General features: G+C 42.6%; 1 protein-coding gene across 1 annotated transcript; it reads left to right on the top strand.

The window, feature by feature from the left end:
* The first annotated feature begins 1936 nt into the window (after positions 1-1936).
* On the top strand, positions 1937-13822 carry LOC149995704 (uncharacterized). The gene is made up of 3 exons (XM_090260946.1): positions 1937-2094; positions 5109-5235; positions 11571-13822. The coding sequence occupies exons 1-3, from the start codon at positions 1993-1995 to the stop codon at positions 13736-13738; spliced, it is 2397 nt and encodes a 798-aa protein (XP_090117072.1). The 5' UTR covers positions 1937-1992; the 3' UTR covers positions 13739-13822.
* Positions 13823-17855: the final 4033 nt, after the last annotated feature.

The raw sequence follows: 17855 nt of genomic DNA, 5'->3' as shown, positions 1-17855 counted from the left end.
TGGTAATGCTGTATTGTTTTTATCTTGAAAACTGATATTTAAGTAATATCTGGTAAGTTTTTAGATTTTATTCAAGTCTTCGGTGTTACCTAGTTATAATGTTTTTCAAGTTTTGTTTATATTTTAATGGGATGTTTCTTCTAAGTTTTTAAATAAAACAAGATTCTATCAGTATTTTTAAGAAATATTTTAATATTTGTAGAGAGAGGGGAAGAGAGAGAAAGGAATAACAACAGTGTGTGAGAGAAACAAGGATTCGTTGCCTCTCACATGCCCCATTTAGGGAAACTCGCTGCAACCCAAGCATATGCCCAGGCTGGAAAGTGAACCAGAAAACAATTCGGTCGCCAGACTTCTGCTCAATCCACTGAGTGACAGTGGTCTAAAGAGTATATTTGAATTTTAATATTATTGCACATATATATGTCCATATTTTTTGTTAAAGATTTAATACGCTTTTTACGTTTTTGAACAACACATAGGTTGAGTATGAATATATACATTATTTACTCTAAATACAATTTATAAATAGGTTTACCGTGTTCCATTAGGAATGAAAGAAGCAAGTGCCCTCTGATCTTAAATATGTCTAGAGTAAAAAATCTCTTTTATGATAATTATAATATGATTTTGAAATTAAAATAACACGGTCAGAATTCAATTTTACCACTATTTCAAAAATTATTTTCTTAATTCATTTATACAACAATAAACTTCCATTTAAGTTTATATTCCGTATCTTTGTAATTTTGTTAATCAAACGTTTGTCTTATATTTTTGTGTTATCTCTGTCATATATGTGGTGGTGTAAGTACGTCATTTATATATATTTTTTCGACCCTGTAATGCAGGAGTACCTTCTCTTACTATACTGGCTGTGTGGAGTTGCAGAGATGATCCATGTTCATATACATGCACGCAAGACCCTTCACTAAGAACAAATTGTCAGGGCAGCTCTATTCTTAGAAATCACCCTGAGAATATTGTGGAAGCAAGTAACGTGTTTTTAGAAAGAACAAAAGAAGTGGGAAGGGGGTTAAGATGAGAAGCAACTTCCGGACCGACTCAAGGGCCTCTAGAAACAAGGTTATGGGGGAATGGAGACTTCTAGTCCTGGTCGGCGGGTAGGAATCACTGGCCTAGACTTCTGCATGAGCCCTTTTACACTTGTCCAACACACATTTCAGTGAGGGTGAGTTTAGTTATCAACATATTCAATAAGTAATTTACTTCTCATTACTCCCCACCACCACCACCCCCAGCACCCTAACCTACTTAGCAAATCCGGTTAGGTCTATTAACATTTCGCTCCAAGCCGGCTGAGTCTATCCGCATATCCTTCCGGAACTCAAGCGAGGACCAGGTTGATGAGCATATACCAAAAGTATATGCATGGGCAACAGCAGACCCTCCATATCACCCTGCCCAGGCTCTGTAGCTTCAGCTTCACTGGAGAGGACACTCCAGCGTCATCATAAGATGTCGATTCAACACGGGAGGAGACAGATACCGTGTCACTCCCGAGTTGGACTGCACAGCCATTCTCGGCGGTGCAGATAGACTCTTAAGAAGCTACACCATCGTCTCTCGAGACGGACGGCTGCCGACGACGACCAAAAGTTCCAGCAGCCTCCATGTTCAGATACAGATGGCATATGTTATCATATTCAAGATCTCTTTTAGACCAGGATGGGTTATTTCTCAGTACTTTTCCGGGTAAATCTGTGCCGTTCCTCTTGGAATCAGGTGGGGAACCCCTTCTACCCTCTTCAACAATAGGAACCACAGTACCCAGAAGGCTGTCCAGGGCTGAGCCAATGGAGGCTCAGAAAAGGCACTTCCGTTAGGGCAGAGCGCTTGTGGGCGGGACTTCCGTCTCTCCGTGGCGGGCATTTTGTCTTCCATCAGCATCTCACCGGTCAGAGGCGCAGTGATACAAACGCCACTTTGAGTCTCCGTGACTCCGCTCAGGTGACCTGCTCCTGCTCCGGGATGGGGACCGCGGTGCCCTGCGCCCCCGCCTCGCCCGTCGCTTCCGCCCCGCTCCGCCCACAGCGTCCGGCGGCGGGGGCCGCACTGAGGCGCCGGGCTGAGGTGAGTGCGCGTCCCGGGCCCTCCCCTCCCCCACCAAGCCCCGCACCCGGGTGCGCGGTGCCCGTCCTGTCCTGCAACCGAGGCCACGGCTTCCGGGTCGTGAGGCGCCGTGGGTGACAAGGGTGTCACGGGGTGAGATGGTGACGGGCTGAGGGGCCGCCGTGGAAGGACGCGCAGGTGCCGCTGACCCTGAAGGACGCGCAGTCCTGGCGGCCGCCCTGCATCGGCCTTAAACAGTCTGAGGCGGAGCAGGGGGAGGCGTTGCCAGGGAAGGCCGTGACCGAGAGCAGCCACGTGCTGTGTCTGGGTTTCCAAGGCTTTTCCATCCTGCTGAGACAGAAACCTGCTGGGGTCCGGTGATGAGAGAGAGAGGCTCAGGGAGAGGGGCCCTCGTTCCAGGTCAGAGGGCTGGTGAGAGGCCGCACTGAGGACAGACTCTTACCTGAGGTCCCCAGACCGCAGGGCGGGGCCGGGATACAGCTGAGACCCGGTTAGCTGGAGGTGCAGGTGGGTGCCTGCGTGTTCCCCCAGGTTCAGAACTTGAAAACCATTATGGAACTAGACAAGGAAGGACAGGGTGTCCCAGCCCCTCCCTGGTGGTGACACTACCTTATGGTGTCTAAAGACTGTTCCCTTGATGGTTTCCCCGCTCTGGGATGTGAGGACCCTGTGGATACCACAGACCTGAGTGCGTGTCACAGGTAATGTCAAGGTGCACCCATGTGTGGTGTCAACGAAAGAAACAGTCAAACTGCAGAAACTTTTTAAATGTTTTTTTAGCCAAACTGATGACGACTGCCAGGAAACAATCTCAATGCAGTGAGAAAATGCTTCATAAAATGGCAGTTTTAGCATTTATTGTGTCCCTCAGATGAAAAGGGAAAACAGAAGAGAGGAACTTGTACTCCATTGGTGATAGGTTAGTGAGGCGGGAGAAAAGAAAATGGATATTAAGATAAAAGTTAAAAATGTTCTTTATATAGGATAGTTAACATTTAATTAACAATAATTTCAACAATGTGTTGTTTGGTGTCTGTTCTGGTGCAGTGGGGTAGAAAAATGGAAATTATTCTGAAATTCCAAAGTATGTTAAGTGCATAAATAGATAGATGAGCCCTCTTAAGGGAAAAACTGACCTTTCTTACAGAAATTAATGGTCTAAGACAAGACTACTTACCGTGACTGGCTGTTAGTTGGGAAGTTTTAATTTCTGACTGTATATCTCTGGGTATTCTCGGTCTCAGTTTGTAAGGAAATCATGGTGGACCTCGGAAGCTGATCAGGTTTAGGATGTGGCAAGCTGTCGGCCAGGTTGCTTTTTCTTTTTTTTTTTTTTTTTAAGTGTATTTATTTCATTTTAGAAACAAGGGAAGGGAGGGAGAACGGGAAGGAGAGAAACATAGATGTGTGAGAAACGAAATTGGTTTCCTCTTGCTCCCCCTGAACTGGGACTTGGCCTACAATCCAGGCATGGCCTTGGAAAGGGAATGGAACAAGGTACCCCTAGGTTAGCAGGCCAGCAGTTAATCCACTGAGCCACACCAACCAGGGCGGGGCCCCCTATTTTTGTTACACAATGGCTGCCAGTGGAAGAAGTTATGAAAGGTTAACTAGGGAGAGACACCAGCAATTACAAATGCTTCGAGGTGCCACAGTGCTGGGATAGGTTCCTCAGGTCTTCTCCCTTTTTGTTAAAAACAAGGAACAGGGGGTCAAAAATCAGACTTGTAAACTAGTTAAATGAGAATTTGGTTCAAGGATATAATGGGGCACTTGCATAAGAGAAAGAAGTTTACCTCTCTTGTGTTAAAACATTTTCCATCTGGTAGAGAGTGGGAAACAGGTTATGGGAGTAAAATAGGAGGCATGGAGCCCAGGACAAGGCAAGTTCTGTGATCTGAGGAGAGATGGTGAACCAGAGTTGGGTCTCAGGTGTAGAAGAAAAGGTTGGATTGTTGGACCACTTTTTAAATTACATTTTTCTTCATTACTTTTTTTGTCCCTTATTATCTTTCATTACCCTCATTCCTTTTCCTCATTTTTATGTTCTTTTTTTTTTTGACAATGGGCATGTAGAGTTTCAGGTCTAAAAAAATTTTTTTTCTTTCTTAATTTTTATAGGGAGAAAGAGAGGAGAAACACGTCAATATGTGCTTGCTTTTCACACAGTCCCAACTGTAGATGCAGCCCACAACCCAGAAATGTTCCCTGACTGAGAATAAAACCAGCAACCCTTTGATTCACAGGCCAGCACTCAGTCCACTGAGTGTTATCAGTCATGGCTAGTTATTCAGATTTTGCAGCTGGAAGGGAGAAAGGAAAGGGTTTAAAACCACCCTAGCATATTTGGTCGTAGCAGCTGAAGCAGTGGAGGCTCCATCAACTGGGCTGGTGAAGATGGTGGTAGGTTAATTCTCTATGGAAATATCAGAAGGTCCTTTTGGGTCACACTTTTAAAGGTTTAAAAGCAGTGAGTGAAGACATTTAGTGAGCAGCTGAACACATGGTTGGAAATCTGCGAAATAACTGAGGATGGAATCAAGCAAAGTGGAAAGATGTTTTGTGCATGACAGCAAAGGAGGCAGAGCTGGGGATGTGAACCTGGATGTGAGGCTGTGAAGCAGGGAGAGAACACGATGGTGCACAGCTAGAGGAAGTGTGAGCTGATAGTCGTGGAAACCTGGAGTGGGGACATGAGGGTGAGACATAAGACTACATTTGGCTGTTTTGAGGCTTGAAGTGGGAGAGTCAGTAAAATATATTAGCAGGAAGAATGGGGTCCTGCAGCCTCATCACTGAGATGGCATTTTTCTGTCCCACTACCTCATACTCCACCTGCCCTTGCTGAGGGTTATGTGGGTGATTAATGAAGTAGATGAGACAGCAGGCAGCTCTTGACACCAAGGGCTGCTGTGCTTTTATAACTGTGTGTCCTGCAGGGGCTGTGTGTAGAGCATTGTGGGATGGCTGTGTTTCAGAAAGACTTTTCCAGATTTATTTGTTAATTTTGACAGGTTTTTGTGACCTTTGAGGATGTCGCCGTGTATTTCTCCAGGACAGAATGGTACCTTCTAGATGAACCTCAGAGAAACCTATACCTAGATGTGATGCTGGAGAACTATGCTCTTATATCTTCATTGGGTAAGACCCTCTCTCCCAGTGCACTCTTCTTTGGCAGTCCTGCACCCGCATTCCCTCAGGGTTGCAATTTGCTTCTTCTATTCTGAGGTCTAAGGGTCCTGATTAGGGTTGTACCCAGGGAACAATGAATAACATTCTTGGTCTTTTTACGCGAGAAACTGGGGACTTCTTTCCAGCAAGTCTAGTAGCATGCAAGCAGGATTTATAGTGATAGGTTCTCAGGGATTAGAACTGGGCTTGCCCAGGCAGAGGTGAAAGACATGGGTTCAGGGCAGGGCAAGGTAAGGGTAGGAAGGGCAGAGGTGCCAGTAATCACCAGGTCCTTTGTCCTGAGGACTTTTGTCTTAGGAGGGATGGGGGTCGGGGAGCTACATATTGATTGTCAGGTAAATGTGGTGTGAGTTTCTGCCTGGGGCCGGACTTCACTACCCCAATGTAGGTGTGTGTGTGAGGGGTGTTGGGGGGTTCTAAACATGAATTCTCGTTTTGCTCTAGTTCATCTTATTGCAAAACAGAACGCTGTCGTGATGCAATTAATTAGAATGGAGACTGTTACCCACAGTTACTTATGGGTTCTTTCTCTAAGCCCTAGGGACCCCCTCATAAAAGAGTGATCAGACAGGCAGTTAACAAAAGCTGTTTTATGGAACTTCTTTTGCCACTGTTGAACCCTTCCTGTCTATCATCCAGGCCTTTGATGATTACATGGTTTCAAAGACTTTCAGTCCCAGATAGTGGAAATGATAAAATGATACACAGAATATCAAGGGCTTTTCTGCTCCATACTAACACTGTTTTTTTTCGTGTTGAGAGCTCTGGACGATATTGTGTGTCTGGGCTCAGGACTGCTGAGATCTTGGGTGGGGTACGTCATCCTTCCTTTCCCTCCTTTGGTGGACTGTCCGTTTCACCAAACAAGCTCACCCTTGATCATATCCAGGAGTCCTCCTTTTTGCTTCATTGCCCTAAAATCTAATTAACTTACAATTAAAACACAAAACAAGACAAAAAAAGCAAAGCTCACACTTTCCTGGTGACCTTGATGACGATTTGCATTGCTCCCGTACCTTGTGATCCTGAGGGTGCACTCTGTCCTCACATGTGGACTGTGGGCACTGCCTGCTTTCCCAGTTTTCTGGGTAGATTCTGGACTTGGAGGGGCTGGTTTGTTTGCACTGCCTCCTCCTCTCCCTGGAACCCATCACCTGCTGAAGTCAACCCACAGTGAAGGATTTGAGGTTAGTAATGTTGCCAGAATCCTAATTCATTTCTCATTGATTAGGGAAAAATGGTATTTTTTTGTATTCCTGTTGACCATTTCTACAGCTATATATATTTTTTTATCTTCACTGGAAACATTTTTATTTCTTATTAGAGAGAATAAGGGAGTAAGAATGAGAAATACCAATGTGAGAGAGAAGCATCTGTAGGTTGCCTTTAGACTAACTTTCGAAGGGGATCAAACTTACAATCTTTAATCATGCATAGGACAGGGCTCAAATTAATAAGCCTCTTAATCAAGCCTAGATTAAATACTGTGCATATATATATTGGTTCTGTTTTCTCAATAGTGTTTTCAAAGTTTAGTAACTCCTTTTTGCTGTGCAATGAGATCATCTACCCATTGTTGAAAGGGGAATATTTAAGTTGTCTGGTGCTGTTGCGTTGCGTTCTCTGCCTTCAGATCTCATGTTGTTTGCTTACTGTACTTAGGTGCTGTGTGGTGGGGTGCATAGTGATTAAAGTGTTATGTTCCTGCACTCTAGAGCTATTTGCATGGAATATTTTTGACATCTCTTTATTTTTAGCATATTGGTGTCCATAAATATTCAGTGAGCCTCTTAGAAGCAGCATATATTGTGTCTTGTGGGGAGTTTTTTTTTTTTTTAATACAGGTTAAGCCCAGCCAAGCCCTAATTTATTAATTAATTTTAAGATTTTATTTATTTGTTTATTTTAGAAAGAAGGTAAAGTAAGGAGGGAAAAGAGGGCGAGAAATCTGTTGGTAGCCTTTGGCCCGCCCCCAACTGGACACCTGGCCTGGAACCCACAAATGTACCCAGACTGGGTTTCGAACCGGTGACCTTTGGGTTTGTTGGCCAATACTCAATCCACTGACCCACACCAGCCAGGGCTATTTGTTTTTTCTATAAATATTTTTGTATTTAAATACTGCTGACATACATTATTATGTTAGTTTCATAATTATGCATTGTATAGCTTACTAAGGAATCATCTCAATAAATTTCACACCCATCTGACACCATACATAATTAGTAGAATGCTATTTAACTATATTCTTTTGGCTGTACTTTACATCCCCATGACTATTCAATAACTGCTAATTTGACTCTAATCCCTTCATTTTTTTCATGCTTCATGAGATTTTTTTTTTAATGAGTTTTTTTTGAGCCGCACTTTGACAATGACCAGGAAACCATCTCAAATGCTTTTGTGGGTTGTGTTTTTATACCTCCACGTGCTTTTGGTTGGAGAATTTCTTGAAGGACCTGCTGTTGCCACCTTTTTATTGTTTTCTGCCTTTTTTGTACTTCCTTTTTGTATTCCTGTCTTGCTGTCTTTTTGTGTGTTTTCTTTAGTCTTTTGTGCATCCATCCATTAAACAGGATTGTCCTTGAGCTTTGTTTTCATTAGACTTCCATAAAAGTACTCATACTCTTAACAGTTCATTGTAACCTGAAAACAGCTTCAGCTGCATGGAAAAGTTATACCCTTTGCCCCTCTGCCACACAAACCCCTCTATATGTTTTGATGTCACACTTCACATCTTTATACTTCGTGTATCTATTCACAAATTGTCACCATTTTTCTTTTTAATACACTTTATTTTTATCCTCTACAATAGAGTTATATAAAGTACACTATACCAATGAACTCTTAGTATTGTGAACTTGATGGCATGACTGGCCTTCCAGAGACTTTTACACTTTCCCACGTTTTCCTTTTTCTATTTAGTATGCCTGTATTTCAGTTGAAAGACTTTTTTAAATATACTTTATTGTTTATGCTATTACGGTTGTCCCAATTTCTTTTCCCTCTGTTCCTCTCCACCCAGTGACCTCCCCCCTCCTTCCAGTTTTCCCTCCCCTTAGTCCATGCCCGTTGGTTGTGCATATAGTTCTTCTCAACTTCTTCCTATCTACTCCATTCCTTCCTACTATGCTTTTTAATTCCTGTACCATCTCCCTCCGTTTCTCCCTTTCCCCCTCCCAACTGACCTCCCCCCAAAATGTTCCCCATATCTATAATTCTTTTCCCACTCTCGTAGCCTACTTAGTTTGCCTTTGTTTCAATTCCCTAGATTCTGTTGTTGGTTGTTGTGATTCAGTTTTCATTTTAATGCTCATAGTTTTGATCCTCCTTCTCCTAAACAAGTCCCTTTAACATTTTATATAACAGTGGTTTGGATCTGATGAATTCCTTCAATTTCGTATGTGTTTTTGTTCATTTCAGCAGGTCTAGACTTTATTCCTTCCCCGTCTTGTTTAAGATCTGCTTTCAGGTCTGTAAGCATTCATATAACCAATGCTCTGAACTGAGCCTCAGAAAGATTTCCTATCTGCTGCTTCGTTAGATTAGATATCTGCTGTCTGGTCAGCTGCGTCACTGGGATCTGGATCATGATCTGTGCCATCCTGACCATTTTGTGCTTATCTTTGGTTCCTGGGCAGGGTTCTCACACATCTTTTGCTATACAGGGTGGAGCCCCGTGCACTTGTCACAACTGGGCAACCCGTCTCACCGCGCTCTGGCGTTTTCTGTGGCGGTGGGGGTCCATGATGGATTCCTGTTGTTCACTCTCTGCTGAGAGACTGGGAGCCTCCTCCTCCATCCCCACCCGCTCCGGACCTCACAGTCCAAGGCAATGGAGGTCTGCCTTCCCCAGCTTTGGAATTGCAAGCTGACGGGTCTGGTCTGCAGCCAGGGGTGCTCCTCAGGCGCTTCTCGCCTCCCCCTAAATACAGGTGTTTGTGCTTACTGCTGTTCTGCCTCCATCGCTGCTTCTGCCGCGGATAGCACAGCTTAAAATCTCCTTCCTGGCTTTGCCAGTCCTACTTGTCCAGAAGAGCACCACTTTTTAATAACTTCATACAGTGGACTTCTATTTATTTTCTGGAACTTCTGGTTATTTCTGGTTTTGCAGTAGTTGTGGTCCTTCTTAGTTGTGGAGGGAGAAGGAGCGTGTCAGTCTAGGCCTCCATCTTGGCCAGAAGTCTGTTTTCTTGCTTCCGTGTCTCAGTGAGAGCTGTTGCTCCTACTACGTTGTAAGGGGCGGAGCCTTAGGTATTCGTCAGTAACGGGCGACCTGTTTCACCACGTTGTGGCGTTGTATGTGGGGAGGGGTCAGAGAAGGAGAAATGCCACTTACCCAGTACTCACCCCCTTTTCAGGCACTTCTCCCACTTCCGCACCAGATAGTGCCCCTCTAGCTGCTTCCCTGGCTGTCTTTCCCAGAGTGGGTGGGTCTGTGGATGTTCTAGGTCCTTGGGGGCTCCTTAAACAAGTGGACTCTGCTGAGAGACTGTCAGTTTCTGCCTCCGTCCCAACACCCACTGGTTTGCACAGTCAAAAGCAATGAGGCTTGGTTTTCACTGGTGCTGGGACAGTGAGCTGCGTGGTCTGGTTAGGAACTGGGAATGCTCCCCAGGTGTTTCTCCTGACTTTTTAGAACATGTAACTGCGCTTTCTGGCTCCCTGCTGCTGTTGCTGCTGCTGCCACCACCACACCATGTGCTCTCTGTCCTGGCTCCACCTCTCCTACCTGTCTGGATGAGTATTTTTTCTTTGTATATTTGTTTGCTGGATTTCCATGCAGTTTGATTTTCTGGAACTTCTGGTTGTTTCTAGTTTTTGAGGTAGTTGTATTCCTTTTTAGTTGTGGAGGGAGACGCAGCATGTCTGTCTACATCTCCATCTTGGCCAGAATAAGACTATTTTTAAATAACATTTTTATTAAGTCTTTGATGCAACAAAACAAGCCACTAGAGTTGTTGGTAGCACCAGAGCAATATCTGACAGAAGTTCTCACCCTTATATTTAAAATCTAACAATATTTGCTAATCATGCTTTCCAGCTCTTCTGTGTAATTCTTTGCATTATGCTCCACTTCGTAGCTCTTTGTAATAATTAGGCTCTTAAGCCTCTCACCTGTTCCTGAAGGAATCCTTTTTTATCATGGATAATTGTCTGGTTATTCTTTTATATTTTAAAAACATTATTTACGTGTTTTTAGAAAGACGGGAAACGAGGGCGAAAGAGAGGCAGAGAAATGTCAATGGGTGGTTGCCTCTCATTCGCCCCTATCTGGGGACTTGACTCACAATCCAAGCATGTGCTCTGACTGGGAATCGAACCCATGCCCCTTTGGTTCACAGGACTACCCTCAGTCCACGCAGCCAAGCCAGCCATGGCTAATTATACTTGAAAGAGGTTGGATATTTGTATTTTTTATTCTGCCATCTTGCTGACGTCACGTACATAGAACTTTTAGACTTCCTTTGTACTACGTTGTTCTGTGATGATGCTGGTTATCATCTCTTCTGCTTTCTCTTTGGAGTTGCATCATCTGTATTCGACATAATTGGTGAACTGGGAGGGAGGTGGAAGAGTCCCCTGTGTACCACATTAGAGGATGGTCAAAGAGGGTATCTGGCATTTGTGAAGGGGAGTTGGGTAGAATTTGATTCTACGGCTTTGTTAAAACATAATGAGGAAGCACTTCTCTTTAAGTGTATTTTATCATTATTGCCAGGGGCCACACTTGATCCATTTGTTCTCTCCCACTGCTGTCACATTCTCAGTTTGTCATTTTCAACAGTTTTCATTTAAACTCTGAGTTCTAGCCAGGGATAATGTCTGCCTCTCAACGTCTACACCACATCCATTTCTCTGAGGAGTCCTTTTGATGTACCCTTCAATTTTGATCAGTGCCTGTGGACCTTCAAGTGTGCACATACTTCTCTGGAAACTTTGCACAGCATCTGCTCTGCTGCGGTTGATATTGATGGTTTGAGGCACATTCCCATTCCTCTACACAGTCTTACGTCACAAGCAAGACTGGTTTTTTAGGCAGCCATTATCCGAGGACACCTTGTATTCCCAGCCTCTCTTCCTTGTGTCCCATCCTATCCTAATATCTTTGATTTAGTGAAGTGCCCATTATTTACTGACCTGAAGGCCTTTCTCAGAGTCTATCTCACAGCTCAAGAAATCACCACGTAGGTGCATGTCAGATGTTACACATTCATATTTGTGATGAGAAGACCCCCTCCCTATAGGTCACTATGTATTCACTAGTGTTTGTATCTGTTCAGGTTGCTGCTGTGCAGCAGAGGATGTGGAGACACCCAATGAACAGAAAATTTCTCCAAGACAGTCTCACGTTAACAACCTCAAGTCAGCATTGTCTGTCCGGAAGCACCACCCCTGTGGGAGTTGTGGGCCCGTCTTGAGAGAGATTTTCCTGTTGATTGACCTGCCGGGAACACAATACAGCCCAACACTGCTGAGGTGTGGGGCATGTGCAGAAGCATTTTATTTCAGTGCGCAGAGTCACCAGGACCAGGTAGAGTACAAAACAAAGAACTGTTTCGCAAGCAGTGTGGACAGTCTCTCCCTTGCAAAAAGCTGCAATTTCCATGTATTATGGAATCCTGATACCTCCACTCTTGTTGGAAAATGCTTTCTCAACAGTTCTGGACATAAGGAGCAAGTGGCTACTCACACCATGCAAAGGAGAAAGGAAATCTCTGTGTCTGGAATAAATTCGAAAGATACAAAATATCATTACACCCCAAAAGAAGACAAGAAAAGCATTGGCTGTGATGTAACAGTTATTGAGAACGAGAGATTCCTTACTGGAAGACAATATTTTGTGTGTTGTGAATGTGGGGAATCTTTTACCAATTGTTCTTCCCTCCATGTTCATCAGAAAGTTCACACTGGAGAAAGGCCTTATAAGTGTGGTGAAAGTGGGAAGTCTTTTATTCATAGCTCTGACCTCCATTTTCATCATAGAGTTCACACTGCAGAAAGACCTTTTGAGTGTGGTAAATGTGGGAAATCTTTTACCAGTAGATCCCATCTCTTCCGGCATCAGAGAGTTCACACTGGTGAAAGGCCCTATGAGTGTGGTGAATGTGGTAAATCTTTTACCCAAAGCTCTTACCTCAATTTTCATCAGAAAGTTCACACTGGAGAAAGGCCTTATAAGTGTGGTGAATGTGGGAAATCTTTTATTCGTAACTATGACCTCCGTTTTCATCATAGAGTTCACACTGCAGAAAGACCTTTTGAGTGTGGTGAATGTGGGAAGTCTTTTACCAGTAGATCTCATCTCTGCCGGCATCAGAGAAGTCACACTGGAGAAAGGCCTTATAAGTGTGGTGAATGTGGGAAGTTTTTTACCAGTAGCTCTTCCCTCCGTGTTCATCAGCGAGTTCACACTGGGGAAAGGCCTTATGAGTGTGGTGAATGTGGAAAGTCTTTTACCCAAAGCTCTACCCTCAAGGTTCATCAGAAAGTTCACACTGGAGAAAGGCCTTATAAGTGTGGTGAATGTGGAAAATCTTTTATTCGTAGCTCTGACCTTCATTTACATCATAGAGTTCATACCGCAGAAAGACCTTTTGAGTGTGGTGAATGTGGGAAGTCTTTTAACAGTAGATCTCATCTCTGCCGGCATAAGAGAGTTCACACTGGAGAAAGGCCCTATGAGTGTGGTAAATGTGGGAAATCTTTTATTCGTACCTCTTCCCTACATGCGCATCACAGAGTTCACACTGGAGAAAGGCCCTATGAGTGTGGTGAATGTGGAAAGTCTTTTACTGCTAGCTCTTCCCTCCTTTATCATCAGAGAGTTCACACTTCAGAAAGGACTTCTAAGTGCAGTGAATGTGGAAAAACTTTTACCAGTAATTCTGCTCTCCATTATCATCTGAAAGTTCACACTGGAGAAAGGCCTTATGAGTGCACTGAATGTGGAAAATCTTTTATTACTAACTATACCCTGTGCAGACATCAGAGAGTTCACACTGGAGAAAGGCCTTACGAGTGCACTCAATGCGGAAAATCTTTTACCCGTAGGTGTTCCTATCGGGTTCATCACAGAGTTCACACTGGAGTAAGGCCTTACATATGCACTGAATGTGGAAAATCTTTCACTACTAGCTCTAACCTTCATGAACATCAAAGAGTTCACACTGGAGAAAGACCTTATGGGTGCACTGAATGTGGAAAATCTTTTACCAGTAGCTCTGCCCTCCGTGTTCATCAGAGACTTCACACCGGAGAAAGGGATTATGAGTGTAGTGCATGTGGGAAATCTTTTTTTACTAACTCTACCCTGTGCATACATCAGAGAGTTCACACTGGAGAAAGGCCTTATGAGTGTGGTGAATGTGGGAAATCCTTTACCAGAAGCTCTCATCTCTACCGGCATCATAGAGTTCACACTGGAAAAAAGATTTCTAAGGGCAGATAATGAGGGGGATCTTGTACCTGTAGCTCTGCTTCTCATTATCATCGAAGTATTCACACTGTATAAAGGTCTTATGAACTCTTGACTATGGGGAATCCTTTACCTGTAGTAGTTACTTTCTTTACCGTCAGAGACTTCACAGCAAAGAAACACAAATGTGGGAAATATTTTATCTTTAGTGTAAACCTTCATTGTTATGAGAGACTACACACAGGTGAAAAGTTTTCTGGCTGCAGGGAATGTATAAAATTTTTTTTTACCAGTAACCTTCGTTACCCTTATAGACTTGACACTGGACAGACACATTGTGAATGCAGTATAAATGGAAATACTTTCTCTCTGGCCTTCCTGGATCTGTCTTCAGAGAGTTTACACTAGAGAAATTCCTGTGTTTGCTGAATGTGGGAAATTTTTTTTTGTATCAGTGATTTTTCCTAGTATGATAGAGTCTATACTGTAGAAATGCATTTGGGTGCTGGGAAAATGGAACTGCATGTAATTGACTGTTGCCTTCTTTGTCATTAAATAATAACAATGTCTAAGTTTTTATAAATTAGGAAAATCTGATAAATATTTTGTATCCATTGCTTTTGTTACCTTATGACAAGTCACATAGGAAAAAGCTTTTTATATGTGAATGCCATTTGAGAATTTTCTTTCTAGCATTGTCCTCCATTATATTGAATTTTACTTGATGAAAGGCCTTATGAGTGCAGGGAATGGGAGAAATTTTTTTCTGATCCTTTCTCCTTTCTTACTATCAGATATCACAGACTTTATACAGATGATAGGCCTTCAGGTACATGAAATGTGGAAAGTCTTACCTTAGATCCATGGCTATCTTAAGCATAGTTCACAGTGGTTCAAGGTTTCAGGCATAATGTGAACATGGGAAATCTTTAGCTGTAAATCTATTCCCTTTTGACATTGGAGAATTCTGTGTAAATAGTTAGATTTTAGCAAATCTCATTTTTAAGTGTGATGAGTGATGAAAACCTTTGTGGAAGTGTGTGAGTTTAGTTTAATGTGTTCATATGTCTCGGAAGTTTGGTGTTTAAATTTTGAATATTTAAATGGATACGATCTAAATTGTGACTTTATGCATTTTGATGTTTTATTACCCCTCCCTAACATATGTTTATTGGTCTAACTTGTATAATTTTAGCCCTTTTCATATATTTGTTATTCTCTCTGTTTTTGCATTTTCCCAAGAGTTCATCATAAGCATTTTTAGGGCATTGTCTGTACTACTGGTATGTTTTTATTAAAATGCGTTCTTACGTAATTTGCCTATCCTTTCTTTAATTTGGGCTACTCCTGTGTAACGAATAGGACAGTGACACAAGAATGATCTATGTTGTAATGTCACCAATTCTCACTTCTTGAATAACAAGTCATTTTCACTTTATCGAATAATGTTTTTGGAATAAATGTTTTCAATTGTACAAACAGCAAAATTATTTGAATTATCTTGCTGCACACAATGTGCTGGGTACATATACACTTCAAAGAAGAATCTGCATTATTAACACATTCTATCACTTCTGTAAATTGAAACATTTAGTCATGTAATAAGTCTTGCTTTTTATCATTCACCCATATTAATTGTCTGTCATCTGGAGTTTGGTGACTGATGTAGGACTTAAAGGTACACCAGGTGGTATGAGTTTACACAGGTGTTTGTTGAGCCTGAAAGCCCTCCCAGAAGCCCAAGACAAGAAATCAGTGATTAGACTCCTCATACCTTGTGCGATGCAACCTAGTTTTAAATCTTATTGACCATAGTTATGATTATAGAAAAGTAATACACTCTATGGACCTCTGTATTTTTGTATGTAAAATAGGAATTAAAAAGCACCTTACCTTTGTGGCAGTGCACAGTAGGTTGAGTATTTTCCCACAAAATGAAAGGTTGTAGATTCATTTCTGGTCAGGGTACGTGCCTAGGTTATGGAACTGGTCCCCAGTGAGGGGAGTGTGAGAGGCAAAGAATTGATGTTTCTCTTACACATTGGAAAAGGGAGGGAGAGAAACATCAATGGTTGCCTCCCAGTCACCCCCAACTGGAGACCTGGCCCATAAACACATGTGCCCTGACGGAGAGTGGAACTGGTGACCCTTTGGTTCACAGGCTTGTGCTCAATCCACTGAGATACAACAGCCAGGGCTCAATTTCAGTCATTAGATTTTAGAATTACTCCTATTTATTACCTTTGAGTTTTTTTACATGCTAGATTACCTTGCTCTTCCTATTTTATAACTTTTATTAGTCTGTTTAAGTTCGTCTTGGTGTCACTAAATCAAGTAGAAACTTTTAACACCCATGTGCATCATAGACATGTAAATAAAATACTATTACAGAACCCATTTGAAATCCATGCACTAAAAATGTTGGAATATACATGCTACTGTTGCTACGAATACATTAAGTTTCACTCAAACACTGCAAAACATAGTCTTCCTACCATTCATAGTGAGCAAAGCTTTGAATAAATGTCTGGAGTATAGTTGTGTTTACTCAGAGATGAGAGCAAAGGTCCTTTGGAGAGGTGTGCAGGGATCTTGGAGAGTAGATATCAGGCAGCCCTAAAATACGTGGATTGTGTGACATCATACCTTTTACTTCCTCAGAGTTTATTTTATCTTGCTCTCTGCTTTATTAGTGTTTTAATCGCAGAAATTATTTCCTTTTCTTCATAACATTTCCTACAAAAGTTTCTGAGGTATAGTTCGTTTGCTCAGTCGTCGTCGCCGGCAGCCGTCCATCTCGAGAGACGATGGTGTAGCTTCTTAAGAGTCTATCTGCACCGCCGAGAATGGCTGTGCAGTCCGACTCGGGAGTGACATGGTATCTGTCTCCTCCCGTGTTGAATCGACATCTTGCGATGACGCTGGAGTGTCCTCTCCAGTGAAGCTGAAGCTACAGAGCCTGGGCAGGGTGATATGGAGGGTCTGCTGTTGCCCATGCAGCAGACCCCCCCTCTCTTCGCAGCTGAAGGGTCCAAGGGAAAGATGGAATCAATACAGCTTGGCTTCAGGTGCGCCGCAGGAGTTGCCGGTGTTGACTACAACGTCAAACCGCCTTAGGGACTCCGGCTCCGGATTTTCTGTCGGGGTTTACTCCCTTAGCCTTTCCCCTGAGGAGGTATGCCGCAAGGCAGCGGAGGTTTTTTGGAGTCAGAGTTTTCCTTCTCTGATGTGCCCTGACTGGAAGATCGAACCAGCGACACTTAACTCGCAGGCCGACGCTCAATCCACTGAGCCAAACCAGCCAGGTTTCGTTTGCTCAGTATACGTTGCAATATGGTTAGATAGCCAGTTTACCTTTGTTGGCATCCTAGAAGTTGTAAAAAATGGACATCTGAAGCTGACAAAAGTTTTTGCATTAATAGAGCTGACCTCTTGTCAGGGAATAATGACGAATTCACATTTCTTATGAGAAGACATTTGTTACCGAATTTTCTTGGATATGGTTGATTCCAATCTTCTAAGATTATGACATATATCTGGGAATAATGGTTATGTACCAATGTCACATTTGCTGCCAGAATGGGTGTAATGTTGGCATCCATGTTGTATTGAAAGTGGACATCTGAACCTGAGATGAAGGTTATGAATTTTAGATTTTACCTCCTTATCCTGGACATGATGATCATTTTAGCTGTAAATGCATTGAGGTTATCTGAATAGGGACTACAGATTATTCCTGGAAGAGAATGATATCAAACGAAGGAAGGTATTCCTGTTGATTAATGGAGATATACGATGAGAATTACTTATATAGCTAGAAAAGGCTTCATTAAGCCTGAGAACAGGTAAAACACTATGGTGGTAAAGGACACTGACTTCTAAGAACGTGAGATTTAACCTGAGCTATCACTCTCCCGTAACCTTAGCTATCATGAAATTGCTGTTTCTACAAAGTCTGAGACCTTTTGATTTATGAGAACTTGAGGAAAAAATAGATGACAAGGATAGGAAGTGGTTAGCTGAAAAATTAGGAAGAGTCAAAGAAAAGACATGGTGTTGTATTTCATTTCTGTAACCATCATTTAGTAATTAATGTATTTCATCTTCATAGGTTCTTCGAGTTCTTGTTATATATCTATGAATGCACAAC

This window comes from Furipterus horrens, unplaced genomic scaffold (genome assembly GCF_987537825.1).
Source record: "Furipterus horrens unplaced genomic scaffold, mFurHor1.1.pri manual_scaffold_13, whole genome shotgun sequence".
Lineage (NCBI taxonomy): Eukaryota > Metazoa > Chordata > Mammalia > Chiroptera > Furipteridae > Furipterus > Furipterus horrens.
The sequence above is the reverse complement of the archived record's forward strand: the minus strand, read 5'-3'. Positions and strand labels throughout refer to the sequence as shown.